The sequence below is a fragment of the Typopeltis vanoorti genome, chromosome 9 (assembly GCF_054136105.1).
Source record: "Typopeltis vanoorti isolate ZY-2024b chromosome 9, IOZ_Tvanoo_1.0, whole genome shotgun sequence".
NCBI lineage: Eukaryota > Metazoa > Arthropoda > Arachnida > Uropygi > Thelyphonidae > Typopeltis > Typopeltis vanoorti.
Window position 1 is genome coordinate 32287368 of NC_143557.1, and position 18053 is coordinate 32305420.

General features: G+C 35.2%; 1 protein-coding gene across 2 annotated transcripts in view; it reads right to left on the reverse strand.

Moving 5' to 3' along the window:
• Positions 1-18053, reverse strand: part of step (cytohesin steppke) — a 375568-nt gene that overhangs the window by 63516 nt on the left and 293999 nt on the right. For both annotated transcript variants that reach the window (XR_016548776.1, XM_090397533.1), the window contains exon 11: positions 14625-14845. Coding sequence is in view for 1 of the 2 variants with exons in the window: in XM_090397533.1 (XP_090253659.1) it covers positions 14625-14845 (221 nt within the window). In the remaining variant the exon portion in view is untranslated. The remainder of the gene's footprint in view (positions 1-14624; positions 14846-18053) is intronic.

The window sequence follows — 18053 nt, forward strand, 5'->3', positions numbered from 1 at the left end:
GCAAAACTGGAAAGAACAAGTAAATGAAGGTGTTCTAGAGATCTTGCAGGATGACTTAAATAGCCTAGCAGTATTGCCAAGGTAAATGACTGTTCAATTTAATGTGGCCAAGCAAGGTGATACACTTTGGGAAGAAGAGATCACAAGCTGCATACTATATTGACGGAAATGAACTACATGAAACTGATGAGGCCAGAAACTTGGAGATGATTGTGGACAGGGAGTTGAAGCCTAGAGGGAATATTGCAAAAGGTAACCAAAAAAGCACATCAAATTATGTGGTTGTTGAAGAACACACAAGTAATTGGGATAGAGAGGTTCTTGTTCCCCTAAATAAGGCTTTAATAAGGTCACATCTGGACTACTGCACATAGATCTCACCCTAATTCCATGGGGATGAAGTAGTAGTAGTAGAAAGGATCTGGATGCAAGTGACAAAGATTGTGGTAGGTTTATGGAATGCTTGCAGAACAGAGTGAAGATCTGTGGGCTTCAAAAACTAGCTGATAGGCAAAAAACAGGACATATAATAGAAGCATATGTTATTAAAGAGGTTTTATAGGAGTGACACTGAAGACTTTTTTTTCAGTGCATGACAGGAAGGGAGAGAACAAAGGGTCACCCATGGAAATTGTATAAGAGTGTGGTTAGCAAGGGTGTCAGGACTATACTTTTTTGCTTGGAGAGTTGTAAATGGTTTGTCAGAGGTGGTTGCGAGTGCTTTGTTAGTGAATGAGTTTAGGGAGAGGTATGATAGCAAAAAAAAACAACAACCAGCTAATGCCTTTTATTCCCTAATAGGGAGTATACGAGATCTTTATACCCTATCTAGCTTTTGGACACTGAGTGGGCAGTTCAATTTCCACTGGTAGCCAATCAGAGATAGCTGGACCATGTCTATCACCCATTATAGGTGGCTGCCGATGAAGAGACCAGAAAACAAGTGCTGCCATCTCTTTGTGCCTAACCCTAACAGGATATGTTATTGTCTGAAATAATGTGGATACTATGGTTGATTTTCTTGAGTTTACGGGAAGAAAAACCCGCTTGCCTATGCCAGAGATCGACTAACTCAGGAACCGGTCAAAGATAGGCTTAGAAAAAGTTCCTCCAGTCGGCGACTAGACTTGAACCTAGGTCTAACTTCAAGCGGCCAAGTGCAGAGGATGCAAGCACCACTTCCACTGAGCTACACAGGCATATAGAGGTATGATAGGTATAGTGTAAATAATAAATCTCCAGTGATGAGTCTTCTGACTCTAACTATATAATGATATCTCCTACACAGGAGTTACCCATATTGCAATCCAAGCATGGCCTTGACAATGCTCCTCTGCAAGCTGCCATACTCCAGCTGTCCCCAAGTGCAGCCTGATCAATTGACAAATAATCAAGCTGTAGCATGATTATTTGTCAGTTGATCAGAAAGCCACCAGAAGTGTTACTTACAGGTTCAGTCCAAGTATTATCTGGCAGCCAGTATACAGAAACCACTTTGATGGTATATCCTTGAATGTAGGACGTACTGGCGACCTAGTTCAATTATCATGTGGAGAGAGTAGGTGCAGCAAGGTCACCAGCCTGCACTGCATTTAAGTAAACAAGGAGGGGACAGAAACAGAAGACCTACTCTAGAGACAAAATATGGCAATAGCCATTTCACACTTCCAAGTTAGTAGGGTGATGGCATTTCACTAGGTGATGAAGGTCATCTACCACTTAAAGATTGAATTAATTGACAATTTGAATAGCTTGATTGATGCTATGTTTAGGAAGCAGAGTGAGACATTTTTTTCTTTCTACATTAAAAAAGCTTTTTTTTAAATGTTTTTTTTTCATACATTAAAATTCTCAGTGAACTAATGGTTAGAAATCCAGGAATCCTTCTCTAGAAACCAAAGATGGAATTTTCACAAGTCACTCCAAACCTGAAATAAGGGTGGTGATTGGAATTTTGGATTAAGCTGACCAAACTGCATTCTTAATGATTTAAACAAAAGCAAAATGATGATATAAACATGATGGAATTTCATGCCAGCTGGAGTACTGCATGGATGAACAAGACCCTGCTGTTTTCATGAGGGAATCAGAAAGAATGGAAAAAAAAAGTAAGGAACTTCACCTTGACATCAGCAGAACTGAAGAGAGACACCATCAACATAAGATATATATCAATGGAAAAGAAGTGGAAGTAGTAGAAAAATTGGAACAGTATCAGGTTGACATATATGGTTTTACAAAACTGAAGACGGATAAGATTCTTCTCAGTAAAAACTACAGAATATTCAATAATAATGACCTGGAAAAAGAAGAAGTAGCAATATTCAACATTAAACATGAGGATAATCTTGAATGGCAGGCAATATCAAGTAGCGATGTGGACAAATATTAAAATAGTATATTGGCCCCAAAGAGATTCTTCTAAGGAAGAAATTGGAATTTTTTGAGTCGAGAAGGCCACTGACAATGAAAACAGAGAAGTTGGTCCTTGTTGGAGATCTAAACAGCACAACGGCAAATGAATACCAGCCATACAGAAATATTTTGAGAGAGAGAGAGAGAGAGATAGATAATGATAAGAATATACTGAATTTCTGTTTAGGACACTGACATGTCATTACAAACTTTATAACCCAACATTAAGATGTGCAAAAATTCATATGGAGTGGAGACAAAAAATAAAAGCTCATGCCAGTTTCAGGACATGAGCATATAAGGGATATGAAATAGGAAATGATAGACATTTAGTTATCAAAGTTAACTTAAGAAATGAAATGTAGCCAAACCTTTGAATCTCAGTGGAAGACTGAAGAAAACATTGACTAATCCAGATAGAATCATGTGTTGAAGTTGTCTGTAAAGACAGAAAAATAAGACCTCTGTGATGGATTCAGGAAGTTAAAGAGAGTAATTATGGAAAATGAAGAAAGCATATTGAAAGTTCCTAGCAAGTAAATCAGCAAGTGCTCTGATAGAATACTGAGAAAAATGTAAGGCAAAGCAGTTTGTAAAATCAGCTAAACAAAAGTCATAAGAAGAATCTTTGGTAAGAATAGATATAGAAGATAAATATTAGGAAGATGGTAAAATTTTGCAGGCTATTGAAAAAAGCTTAGAAATGGAGAACTCTGTAAAAGGAAACAGATGACAAAGGTGACATGAAAACTGAAGATAAACCTTTTCTAGATATCTAAAGGAATTACTCTGAAAGACTGCTGAATGAAACAAGAAGTGACAAAGCAGTGGTAGAAAATATTAAACAGATTTGAATAGAAGCAGGAGTACATATCAATACTTCAGTTAAAAAGACCTAAAAACGTAGAAACTAGAGTATATGATATTTGACAGAAATGCTCAAATACAGAGGTATAAGTTTTACAGTGCTTGCACTGCATAATTCAAGGGATTTAGTCAAAGGATTGAACACTGGAGAAGAGCTCTGATAGTGCTCATCTATAAACAGGGAGATACAGTCAGCTCTCACTACAGCAAACATACAGGAACACAGAAACAGTTCGTTATAGTGAATTTTTTTAGACAACATTATATCCTATGGGCTATTTCTTAATGAATGAGTGAATTTGTTATACTGGTGTTTACTATACTAAGAAGTTGACTGTAAAAATGATTGTGACAATTTCAGATTAATTTACTCACTGAGTGTTTCAAGTAAGATTTATGCAAACATACTTGAGAAGAGACTAAAATAAAATGTAGAAAAGAAACCTGAAGAAAAATGATCTGGGATTAGGCTAAATCTAGGTTTCAAATTCAACTTCCAAACTACAAATTAGATTAAAAAACACTTTTTTTTATTAGTCATTATAAAAATTTACAATTTGGAAATGGACACAGTAGTTTTATAGACATATCTACTGGCTTCTTCATGTTGAGAACGGCCAAAAAATAAAAACTTAGAAAGCTATTGAAACAAGAAAACAATGACACATGAGGTAATAGTCATGTGTGGCATGCATCAGCTGTCTCTTTGGATAGTTTGGAGGTGAATGTTAGAGAAGTAGAAGTCTAGTTAGTATGATAAGAGATACAATTAGAGATTTGCAGATGTCATTTAAAATATAACCCTAGTTTCTGTTGGTGGAATCTGGTTAGTGAATGAATGTGGATGATTTCTTGATTAGACATAAAAGGAAGTTGACCTGTAGAGCACTGTGGCTACATTGCAATCAATGGCGTGATTTGTTATAGAAAATAGAAATCATGATATGCAAATGCAGATTCTTCTTCTCTTCTGTATTTATTCTACATCACTGAGATGTTTCTTTTTTTCTTTCCTTCTTTCAAAAATTTTGCTAGTCTGATAGACCACAAGAGCCTATAATTCTATAAATACCTAGATATTTGTAGAAGGGGTTGCTGTCTTTGTCTTTTGAAGATCCGAGGATAGGGTTTATAAGCTACTGGGATATATATTATGGCTCTTGATTAGGATAGTGATACTGAAGAGATTTTTGATGTACAGGATGGAAACTGAGTCTCTGTACTGAATGTTAGAATTTTGGTGGTGAAGAGCATTAGAAAGCAATATCTTCTGGAAAGTGCTCCAGGAACATCCAGGAAGGATGAACTGGTGATGAAGACATTGAAGTTGTTTTAAAATAGAGATTGCATTTTTTTTTTTTTAAGGGTGTGAATTATGCCTACTTTCTGGGAGGAATGGTGAAGGGATGAAGTATAAGATATATGGGTTGATGATAGATGTCCACTAACATGCCAGATGCTATTTTAATGGTTCATCACTTGACGATGCCCCCAGAAATTAGGCATAATTCACACCCTAAAAAAAGCAATCTCTATTTCAAAAGAGGAAAACAAGCTAAAAGAGTAAGAGAAGTTTTAACCTCTTCTCTATCTGTTTGTCCTTAATGGATACTCCAGGAAGACTTTGCAGAAGATACTATTGTCTAATACTCTGCCCCACCAAAATCATAACGTACATTACAGACTTAGTTTCCATTGCATACATTCGAAATCTCTCGAGGATCACTGTCATACTCAACAGTTATATATGCAAGCCTATCCAAACTGTCTGTAGTCTCCTTAGATTTCCAAAAGACAGCAAACACTTCTGCAAACATCTGAGTATTTATAGTATCCCATGTTCTTGTGGTCTGCCTACATAACTCAGATAAGCATATGTTTTGAATAAGAAAAAAAGATCAGGCTCATCATTGTCAAACAGACGAGGGGGAAAATATGGACTCGACCTTCGAAAGGTCGAGTTCATATTTTCATGCATCTATAACACATCTCACTACTGACTGGAATATAGCCATCATCTCCTATCTTGAGGACAACTTCCTTTCACATATAATCAAAGAATCGTCTGTGCTCATTCACATGCATGGCTCCATCAAGGGTCTCCATCTTAAATGATAACTGGAAATCTCTAATCAGATCATTCAACATAATACACTTCAATTTCTCCAACAATCACCCCAAAACTATCTAAAGAGACAGCTGACAGATGTCACATATCACTATCATCATCTTATTTTTGATTGTTTATATTGGTATATAAGAGTTTTAATTTTTTTTTTGCCTTTTCACAACTTTTGGAATATAGCAAGGATCTCTATTTAAGTTTAGCAAGTAAATGTTCAAAACATTTACCTATAAGGTGTAAATAGGACATTATATTGAGCAATACATAAACAATACTTAAATTGTTAGCTAGTAGTTAGAATTGAAGCAGCTTTGGAAGATGGTTTGATGTAAAATCAGGATATATTAGTATATGCCTGTGCATCTTTTAATTTTGTCCACGATATTTTGTTCCATTGATATCTGTTGTCCTAAGTGTATGTAATGCTCTACTTCAGTGGTTCTTAACCTGGGTGGTAGCATCCCCGGGGCACTTGGAACGCTGAGGGGACAGTAAGCGTCATAATATTACTAATATAATAAAAGCAAAAAAATTCCGTATTTAATATAGCATCCCTATTTATATTGCATGTTTGGCAATATAGTTCAGAATATTGTTGTATGTCTGGCAATAGTGTTCAAATTTATTCGCTACTTATTTTTAAGAATTTTTGCATTGAAAGCTTAAGTAATTGGGCTACTTTTTGGTCTGAATTTTCTACATCGAAAATAATTAATTTGGGCTATTTTTAGCAGAATCCATTACTTTTATAAGTTTCATCTGCTTTTCCTAACGACTATCTGACAACCCTCATTTGAAGTTTACATCTAGCCCGTGGTATCATGTGGTGCACTTAGTTGATATTGTGTAGCACTGTAGCACATTAAAATGAGTGAATAAGAAAGTGTTGTTAATATTCAAGTGAATATTTAAAATATGGAATTATTCTGTCTAAAATAATGAGGTTACCAATGTGCTTAATATGTGAAAAAACTTTCTCAAACAAAGGAATGAAGCCTTGAAGAATGATTGACCATTTAAGAACAAAGCATCCAAATAAAGTAAAAAAGGATCTGGAGTACTTTTGTGAATTAAAGGCTAAATTTTAAAATGTCCTGAACTTAAAGGATTGGTTGCAAAACAAAGCAACCAATAAGAGAAGGGTCTTGTTGTGTCTTACAAACTTTCAAAATTAATTGCCAAATGTCCACATTTAAAGCCACATACTATTGGCGAAACTCTCATCTTACGCTATAAACGAAGTTTTAGATATGATGAGCGGCCCAGGTAAAAGCAATATGACGTCTTCAACTCCTCTCAGTAATAGTTCAGTATCAACTAGAATTGACGAAATGGCAAAAGACATTGAAAAAAAAAAACTTTGCGATGATTTAAATAAAATGTAATTTTCTTTGCAACTCGATGAGACAACTTTACATGACAATGAAGCTTTGTTAATGGTCAACGTGAGTTATATAAATACTAAAGAAGAAATTATTGAAGAGTTTCTATTTGCTGAACAACTGAAAATTGACACAAAAGGTTCTACAACTTTTAAGGTTGTTAAAAAACTGCTAAAAATGCTGGTGATCCATCAGTGGGCAACTGATGGAGCACCAGCTATGATTGGTCATCACCATGGATTTATAGTACATTTAAAAGAAGCAGTTCCAAATATCTTTACAATTCACTGTATTCTTCATAGACAGCACTTAGATGCAAAACATCTTAGCAGTAGACTAATAAGACTTTGGATGATGTTATTAAAGTATCAAATAAAATAAAAGCCCAGTCATTGAATACCTGTATTTTTTGGGAACTATGCCATGAAAATGAAGAAGAATTCCAGCGTCTTTTGCTTCACACTGAAGTTAGATGGCTTTGAAATGGAAACTGTCTGTGGTAACTGATAAGTGAAAGAGGAGACTTGAGACTTCGTTTGTCGAACATTGAACCTGATATTGAAAAATTAGCAGGATCTCATCAGGCTCAGGGTAGCCATTAATGATTGGCTTATTAAATACAGTAAGTTTACATCATTTTTTTGAGTAAAAAATTAATTTGGATCAAAGTCATTAATTTTTAATTAACTAACAGTTCAAATACGTTGATGGTAATTTAGGTTTGCCTAATAATATATTATAATTATCTTATTGAGTCATTAACCTAGTGTAAAATTGAGCTAGGGACGACAAGTGATAAAAATAGTTGAAAGTGGGTGCCAGGCAAAAAAAGGTTAAGAACCACTGCTCTATTTGTTTAATTTCATCAGTACTGCTTTTTATTATTTCTGGCTAGACATAGCAATTGAACATAACTTGAGTGTTCTTTAGGCCAGCTGTTTTGCTAGCAATATGGAGTTCATGGATCATGCACAGTTGAAGAGATAACTATGTGATCTGCAAACTGTAAATAGCTTAAATATCTTCAATTTATCTTTTTATCTTCAGACCTTTTTCTTCCCAATCAAGAAGTCTGAATATTTCTTCTAGGCATACTGTGAATAATTATGGAGATATTGTGTCACCCTATATATACAGGGTGTTCGGGATAAATTTGACAGTTTCGTAAGGAAAAAGAAAATCTTCTTTGTATCTATTAAATTTAATGAATTGACAAAAAAACATTACAGGCAGAGTTAATTACAATACTATCAACAAGATTTACTCAAAATAACCACCATTAGCATCGATCACAGCTTCAATTCTGCTTCGGAACCTCGAACAAGCTGATGCTACAGTCTCCCTGGGAAGGGCTGCAAAAACTGTTTTAATTTTATCCATTAACTGGGCTTTTGTATTACTGGAAGTGCGATTGGTGTCTTTTTCAACTGCGCCCCATACAAAATAATCCATGGGGTTAAGGTCTGGGGAGTTTGGAGGCCAAACATTTGGACTGGTGAAGTCGTAGAAATTTTCAGACAACCATTTTTGACTTTTCCCAGAGGTGTGGCAAGGGGCCGAATCCTGCTGCCATACATACGGCCTACCATTGGCTACCCTTGTTATCCAGGGCTTGACTACAGTTAGCAACTCCACGAACAAAGCCCGAATTCCAATGCCAGGGTTCTTCAACACCTGTTCCTGCAGATTTGCGAGGAATTCTGCTGTACGAACGCAATCAGATCGCCTGCTAGGGATCTTTCTTCTTGCTACATCCTCGTAGTCACCATTGCAAGTCTCTAGTTCATGCCTGATTGTTTTTACTGTATTCAGGGAGCATTGGGCAGCAGTCGTAATATCCTTATTTTGATGGCGGGCACGAATCATCATGATACAAGTTATTCTCTTCCATGATTCAGGTGGGTTCCAGCTATCCATCCTTTCTGACATCTTGTATATGAATGAAGAAGGGTCCAAACTTTTAAATGAAGAGAAGTGTGTGTTAATACATGTAACTTACGGAAAAATATAATTAATTATAAATATGTCAAATTTATCCCGAACACCCTGTATATGTGTGTGTGTGTGTATATATATATATATATATATATATATATATATATATATATATATAATGTAGCAATTCATATAATATTGCAATCAAGCCATATAATATATATATTATATTATATAATTATATAATTGCTGGAATATATATGAGGGACGTCCAGAAAGTGAGTTCTGTTTTAAATATTTTCACTGCAGTGCTGCGATCGCAATGGTGCGCATGCGTGCTGAGTTTGTTAATTCCTTAGCAAGGCATTGGTGCCATTTTCAGACATTCTCACAGTGCGTACGTTTCTTGGAGTGTGTTTATAATGTCTAAGAAAATCGAATCACCTGCTGCATGTAAAATATAATTGCCTGCCACATGTGAAATTAGGTCAGTTATCTGCTTCTTGAATGCAAGGAACATTAAAGCAGCTGAAATTCATCAGCAAATTATTGAGGTTTATGGAGAACATGCAATGAGTGATTCAATGGTATGAAGATGGGTAAGACTTTTTAATGAAGGAAGGACAGATGTGCATGATGATGAATGGAGCAGGCAACCATCTTTAGTGACTGACGATTTGGTGCATTCAGTTGAAGAGAAGATTCGACAGAGTAGGGGATTCACCATGACGTCACTCTCACTGCAATTTCCAGAAGTTTCACATTCACGTCTTCATGAAATTGTGTCGGAGAAACTGAATTATCAGAAATTGTGTGCATGCCGGGTGCCGAAGTTGCTTACAGAGCAACATAAAGTGAACTGGATGAGCAGTGCATTGGAATTCTTAACACGCTACCATGAGGCTGGTGATGCTTTCCTGAGCAGACTTGTCACCAAGGATGAGACTTGAGTGTGTCCCACACAACCCCTGAATCCAAACAATAGTCCATGGAGTGGAGGCACACCTCATCACCAGTCAAGATGAAATTGAAGACAACAGTTTCCACTCGGAAAATCATGTGCATTATGTTTTGGGACAGACAAGGAATTTTGCTGGTAGACTTCTTGGGTCAAGGCTCCACAATCAATGTGAATATGTACTGACAAACCCTTAAGAAACTGCGTCGTGCGATCCAGAATAAACGACGTGGAATGCTTACCAGCGACACTGTTTTGATTCATGATAATGCCTGCCAACAGACACGGCTGGCGTAACAGAACAACTTCTCGCCACTTTTGGCTGGGAACAATTCCATCATCCTCCCATATAGACCTGACCTAGTGCCAAGCGACTTTCAACTGTTCAAACATCTGAAATCTTTCCTTGGTGGCCAGCGGTTTCAAGACGATGACGAGGTCAAAGAAGCAGTCAATACAAGGCAGCAACCTTCTACGATGAAGGTATAACCACTCTTGGTGCTCCATTATGATAAGTGCGTGAATAATGGCAGAAATTATGTAGAAAAGTAGTGAAAGATGTCTACTTTAATTTCCAATAAAGTTTTTTTTGTAAGTATATTTTTGTTTCTCTGACAGCCCATCGGAACTTACTATCTGGACATCCCTTGTATATATATATATATGTGATGATGAACAGCCTATTTTTCTACCCAGTGCAGGATGAAGGCTTCTCCCATCATTAGTAGTAGACCAAACTCCCATGAGGGAGGTTTGGGTCTACTACTCCCAAGGTGACCCAGTCCATATTGGGGGAGTGTATCTATACTTGGGTGAATGAATGTATGAAGGTGGAAGACAATCACCAACATCCATGCCTATGCAGGCATATATACAGGGTGTTCGGGATAAATTTGACAGTTTCGTAAGGAAAAAGAAAATCTTCTTTGTATCTATTAAATTTAATGAATTGACAAAAAACATTACAGGCAGAGTTAATTACAATACTATCAACAAGATTTACTCAAAATAACCACCATTAGCATCGATCACAGCTTCAATCCTGCTTCGGAACCTCCAACAAGCTGATGCTACAGTCTCCCTGGGAAGGGCCGCAAAAACTGTTTTAATTTTATCCATTAACTGGGCTTTTGTATTACTGGAAGTGCGATTGGTGTCTTTTTCAACTGCGCCCCATACAAAATAATCCATGGGGTTAAGGTCTGGGGAGTTTGGAGGCCAAACATTTGGACTGGTGAAGTCGTAGAAATTTTCAGACAACCATTTTTGACTTTTCCCAGAGGTGTGGCAAGGGGCCGAATCCTGCTGCCATACATACGGCCTACCATTGGCTACCCTTGTTATCCAGGGCTTGACTACAGTTAGCAACTCCACGAACAAAGCCCGAATTCCAATGCCAGGGTTCTTCAACACCTGTTCCTGCAGATTTGCGAGGAATTCTGCTGTACGAACGCAATCAGATCGCCTGCTAGGGATCTTTCTTCTTGCTACATCCTCGTAGTCACCATTGCAAGTCTCTAGTTCATGCCTGATTGTTTTTACTGTATTCAGGGAGCATTGGGCAGCAGTCGTAATATCCTTATTTTGATGGCGGGCACGAATCATCATGATACAAGTTATTCTCTTCCATGATTCAGGTGGGTTCCAGCTATCCATCCTTTCTGACATCTTGTATATGAATGAAGAAGGGTCCAAACTTTTAAATGAAGAAAAGTGTGTGTTAATACATGTAACTTACGGAAAAATATAATTAATTATAAATATGTCAAATTTATCCCGAACACCCTGTATATATATATATTGCATTACTTGTATTTTGTGCAATTATGAAGCAAGGGAAAGAGTAGCCATATGATTAGAACTTTTTAAGGATTCAAAGCTCCCCCTTTCTCTCTAGTATAAAACCAGTGCAGCAGATAAGCCCTACAACAAAATGATGCACTATAATGAACTAAGGAAAGGGCCTGGCTAAATCACATAGAATTAATGCTATTTTTAGTCACTATTACAAAAAGTTCAACCCTTCACAATAGTGAATTTTGTAGTAAATGATGTCAGAATCAGCAGACAAAAGAAAATGATCACCAAAGAAGAAATCACCTGAAACAGAACAAAATAAATGGCAGAAAATAAATACATTCACAAAAACAGAACATAAAGGGTTGGCAGGAAGCATATAAAATATGGATGCACAATAATGGTAGACACAAAAACACTAGAAGAGCATGAAATTATAAAAAATGAAAATCGAGAATTAATGATTAAATTGATAATGTAAAAATGTTATAATAGCCTAAATTAATGTCACTTACTTGAAATCTTTATAATGAATCAAATACATGATGACTGTACGATTAAAATAAAAATTAAAAAAAAAAAAAAAGGTTATAAACTTAAATTCTAAATCAGAAATTTAGGATTTTTTACATTATGGATAAAGAATCTTTCGAACACAAAATGAGGTGGTTCTTTAATTTACAGTTCCAGCGAACAATATCAATTTATGCCATTGGGTTGGTTCTGTCCAATTAGAAAGCAGACATTCACAGCAGCTGTGTTAAATCAGTTTTTCCTTCCCCTCAGGATGACTAATGCAGAATAAATATGCTCACCACGTATATCCCCTTATTTTTTTGAAGACAGTTGACTGACTACTGAAGTTTTCAGTTTATTATGAAATATTTAAGGCAAGTGACATTATAATTTAAACTATCATACCATTTCAATATTTCTAGATTTTCATTTGCATAATTTCACATCCTTCTGGTTCTTCCTTATGTCTTTTATTAAAGACTTTTTTCATGCAATTTGTGCACTTTATGTATGGTTCCAGCCAATCCTTTGTGTTCTGTCATAAATGTATGATTTCTTTTATCTCTTGAAATTTACTTTGTTCTCTTTCCATAAATTTCTTTTGTTTCATTTCTTGCAATTTCCTCTGTTCTGTTTCCCATGATTTCCTTTATTTCTTGTAATTTTTTCTCTCTCACAATTTCATACATTCTGTTTCTTACAATTTTCTTTCCTTATTCTCTTTCCTGCCATTTCTTTGATTTAATGTGAACAGAGTAAGGGGTGGGAGATCACTTTTTCCAAAATTTTAATTCGGTGAATTTTGTACTATAAGTAAAAATTTACATCTTTGGTTTCCTAGGAATTCACTATAGAAAACATCTACTGTAATGATCATGTGAACCACAATCAGCAATGTGTTGCATTGGCTTTACACAAGAAAATCACCATCATCAATTTCCTGGTATGAACCTTCAAGGGGTGTTCATGTTACTATGACATCACTACATGATGAAGTTTACATTATTATTAATCTCCTATCCACAATATTCTTCCAAATTAGTCTATTACTTGTGAGAACTCCAATATTGTCATATCTAACATTTCATTCTTCAGATTAATTAAATCAATCTGACTAGACCCTGGTCTTACTCTGGGTCTCTTTCCTGTCATCTTGGCATCAAATACCTGCTTTGCTAACCTTTCCTCATACATTCTATTTAAGTGGCCATACCAACTTGGATTAGCTCTACTTACACATTCTTGAATGCTAACAGTGCCAAGCTTCACTCCCCTAATTTTTCTCCCAACCCTCATATCTGTGGTCTCTAATCTTTGATCAAGTGTTTTATTTCTAACTCTCAGATCCATAACTTAAAATTGGTTTGAATATTGTCTTGTATACTGCTATTTTGGTGGTAATTTCTTTCTTATTCGATATAAATTTATTCATCTGGCTACCCACCATACCAGATTTGATTATTCTGTTGTCTATTTCCAGATTTTACCTGCCAGCTTCACTAAAAACTATGCCTAAATAGCTGAAATATTTTACTTGTTCCATAGGTTCTCCATTCAGAATTCTGCTGAAGTCTTCTATGTTTCTGCTGATTTTCATAGTTTTGGTGTTTTTATTGCTGATTTTCATAGTTTTGGTGTTTTTATTGCTGATGTTCATGCCAAATTTATTACAGCTGTTATTCAATTTAGTTAGTGAATCCTGGAGACTTGCACTAGATGTGTTTAGGAGTACAACATCATCTGCATAAAGCAAAGAGCTAAGTTTGATATATCCAATTCTAATATCAGGTTTAATGACACTTTTCATAATGTGTATCCTTGCCTTATCCTTGATTTGACATCAAGCCATCTTTCTCTGTTTCCTTCAATTCTAATTGCTGACTGACAACATGAATATAGACTATGTATTGCTCTGTATAATATTCGATTCATCCCATATAAATGTAGTGTTTTGAAAAGCTTTTCTCTGGGCACCTTGTCATACGCCTTTTCTAGATCCACAAACCTCAAGTAGAGATTGATGTCATATTCCCATGATTTCTCAACTATTTGTCTTAAAGTGAAAATCTGATCCTGACAACCTCTATTTGGCCTGAATGCAGCTTGTTCTTCTCCAAGTTTCTCTTCCGCAATCTTTCTCAATTCTACTAAGTGTTCTCAACCTCTTGAATACAAGAGGTTGAGAACACTTAGTAGAGAAATTCTTCTGTAATTCTCACATTCAGCTTTATTCCGTTTTTTTATAGATAGGTACTATGAAAACTCTACTCCATTCTATTCTCAAGCATTTCTGGTCAAATATCATCTACTCCAGCTGCATTTCCACATTTCAAGTTTTTGACAGAGTTTTCTACCTCGAGTATTCATGATACGTACTCCTCTTTGCATTCCTCTTGAAAATTCTCTCCCCACTGTTTATAAGAGCTTGGCAATTATCACCACAACTTGTGAATACAAGGTCTGTTTTTAATGGAGTTCCTGGTGCCTGTTCTGTGTTTCATGAATTTATACATAAAATGGCTAAAAAGTATTAATAAAAACATAAGAACAAATAGTGGATAATGGCATGAATAAATAAGAGGTCCACTTATCAATTTTTAGGCTTACTAATAAAAAAAATCCTACTCACCTTATACACTTTATCCATTCATCCTTTTCCTCAGGAGTAGCTGCTGACATTCTATACACTGTATGTTTCCCTTCCACAACTTTTCCTTCTGAATCAGTTTTACATGCTTTGATTACATCATTTCCTACTGAAAAGAGCTCAAAACAATTAGGCTTATTACGATCTTGTACTTCTCTAACTTGGACATTTTCTAATGGAATAATACCCCGTGGTTCCTTATCCTAAAAAAAAAAAATAAGTTATATAAATTATTCTATAAAGATTAACTTCAATTCACAAAAAAATTATTTGCAATATAACTGATAATTCCTGTAACGAAAAAAAAAAAGGTATTATTTTCTTAATGTTCATGGAGTCACAAGACTCTGTGTGAGGTCAATGATAGTTAACACAGTCTATTGTACCACTTTTTTCTCTCATCCACCATTTACACATTCACCACCCTCTCAGGTAATGCATTCCATGCTCTGAAGAAAACTGATATATATTCAACCAGACAGGTGTGTGTGTGTGTGTGTGTGTGTGTGTGTAGTGAAGTTGTCTGCTAGGATAGAAAAATCAGAACTCCATGGTGAGCCTAGGAAGTTAAAGAGGCAGTCATGAAAAAGAAGAAAGATTATCAAAAGTTAGCAAATAAGTCAGCCTATGCTCTGAGAGAATACAGAAACAAATGCAATTAAGCAAAGCAATGCAAAAAAAAAGTAGCTAAACAATTCATGGGAAGACTTTGGTATGAATATAGAAGATAAATATCAAGGAAGATGGCAAATTGTTCCAGAGGATATTGAAAAGAAAAGAAAAAAAATAGAAATAGAGAAAACAGTACAAGGAATCAGAGATAATGAAGGAGACATGAAAAACTGCTAGTACAGTAAACCCTCGATTTAAGAGACTTCGGATTTAATGGACAAAATTTCCGGTCCATATGTCACATGTGAAAATTAACACCCTGTTAATTTTAAAATGCTTTTAACCAAGATTTGTTTTAATTAAATTAACAGGTTATTTTTTGTTATTAATTTCCTGTTATTTTTAACAAATTTTGGCGAATAGGCTATCATATGTTGGAAAAACAATGTAGTAATTTAGCCGACATAAATGAGTCACTGCTCATAAAACATGTTCGGCGAATGATTAGTACGTGATCACGCCAATTGCGCTGTAATCGGTTCTTTTGTCGCCTCAACATCAAACATTAACTTCACACGCCAGAACGGAAATGTCTGGATATATCATCATCTGAAGACGAATAAATAGGAAAAATATTATGCGTTTTTATAAAATTTAAATTTTGTTTGGTTTTTAAGAAGACTGTTTATTTGTTTATTTAAATATAATTAAAGCTTATTTTCGGAAAAATGTTTGTTTATTTATTTCGATATAGATCGCAGACTTGTTTTTTAGAGTCTCAAAAACCATGGTAAGGTTATAAGCAATAATACATATAGAAAACTTTTCTGTGAAATTAAACTTTTCATAGATACAGTACTTAATTTTAATTACATATAAGTTTCTACATAAGTAAAAACGTAAATTAACTAATTTGTCAATTTTTTAACATACACATTTGGAAAATCTACTTTATTATATAACATACTTTCGGATTTAATGGACACCTCCCCCCTCGCCCGAATTAGTCCGCTATATTGAGGTTTTACTGTACTCTCATAATATTCATCTATAATAATAATAAACAAAGTGAAAATTACAGAGGAATTTCTCCAATCATACTTTAGAAGAACAAGATGGGAACAAGATGATCTGGAAAAGGCATATGGCAAGATTGTTGACAGAAAAGTTGTTTAAAAAGCTACAATTATATAGTATAAATGGGACAATGTCCAGCAATGTATAATCTATCCTTGCATGTCAGCAGTTACAATTGAAGGAGATATAGAATGACTGCCATCCTCCTCATCATAAAATTCCTGATTTGTACACTCCGAACCTAAAGGATGATAGTAACTGATGTAACATTTTCATTTTGTGCTAACTACCTTTTCAACAATTTCCCTCCAAATTAATCTGTTATTTGTCAGGACTTCCACACCATTATTCAGGTCTTATATTTCAGTCTTCTAAAGCACTTCTTACTCTATCAATCCACATAGATTTGCTCTTGTTCTGAGTCTTTTTCCTATTATTCTGGCAAAAAACTTGTTTTGATAATCTCTCTTCTCTCATTCTATTTAAGTGACCACAACTGAAATTAGCTCTGCTCATAACGCTAACAATTAAATAAAAAAACTCACCTAAAAAACTTTATTAGCAGAAAATTTTTGCTTAGGTATCAAACGCATTGATGGTACAAGATCACAAAATGGAAATGAAACAACAACAGCAATTCTAAAAATTGCCACCTGAGTATCTCACATAAAAAAAAAGATCAATAATTTCCTAACTTATATATATATATATATATATATAAGTTAGGAAAGATTAGCAGATTTAAAAAGTACTATTTCTTACAAAGGGGGATAGGCATAGACCACTGGATCTGCTTAAGTTAGCACAATGAAGTAAAGTTTCACGTTTCTTTATAAAAGATGTTCTATGAGGAAACAACTTTTATGAAGGACTTCTGTCTTGCGCCAATGAACAGTGTCGATAGCATGCTCCACCAGTCGAGACTTTTCAGACTCAATATTTAATATAAGACCTGTGTTCTTCTAGACAAATAAAAGTGGATCTTCCTGTTTATTCCAAATAACACAGCCCACATGAGCAAGGAATCTGGTAAATGCCTGAATAACTGTGAGGTGAAAGCTTGTCCTTAGAAGAAGCGAGAAAGGTGGAGGTTTTTCTGATGGGGTGAAAGGCAACAAAAATATTCAATAGTTTTAAAACTTTCATGGCATTCAATAATGGCATATACATAAGGGACAGGAATGTAAGTTATTTCTTCTGTACTGAAAGAGGCGATGCCACTGTTAAAAGCTTTTTTTGATGTAAGAATCCTTAAAACCATCAGATAAAAAGGTGGAGTTAATATGTCGTAATTCTTTCGGTAAAAGTTCGTCTGAAGAATATAAAGAATGGGCACAATGTACTAAAGTCTTAATAGTTCCAGCCTCTTGACTAGGATCATGATGAGATTCAGAATATATGTAATGACCTGTATGGGTCTTTTTCTGAAAAACTGAAAACTGTAGACTACCATTTCCCATAATTTTTCCTTTTTAGAAGAAAAAATTATGGGAAAAGGATCAAGAGGTAAAAAATGAAGGACATGGCTTGAAGATATAAGACCATGGACAGGATCACATGGCTATGCAGAAACAAAAAGGAAAGCCACCAACAGAGAGAAATGGAAGGACATGGTGGTGCTGCACCCTCTCACTGAGTGAGGAAGCTACATGAAGAGGAAGAAGAAGGTGAATTAGATCCTGGAATGAAATGCATTTAATTAAAAAAAAAAAAAAAAAAAAA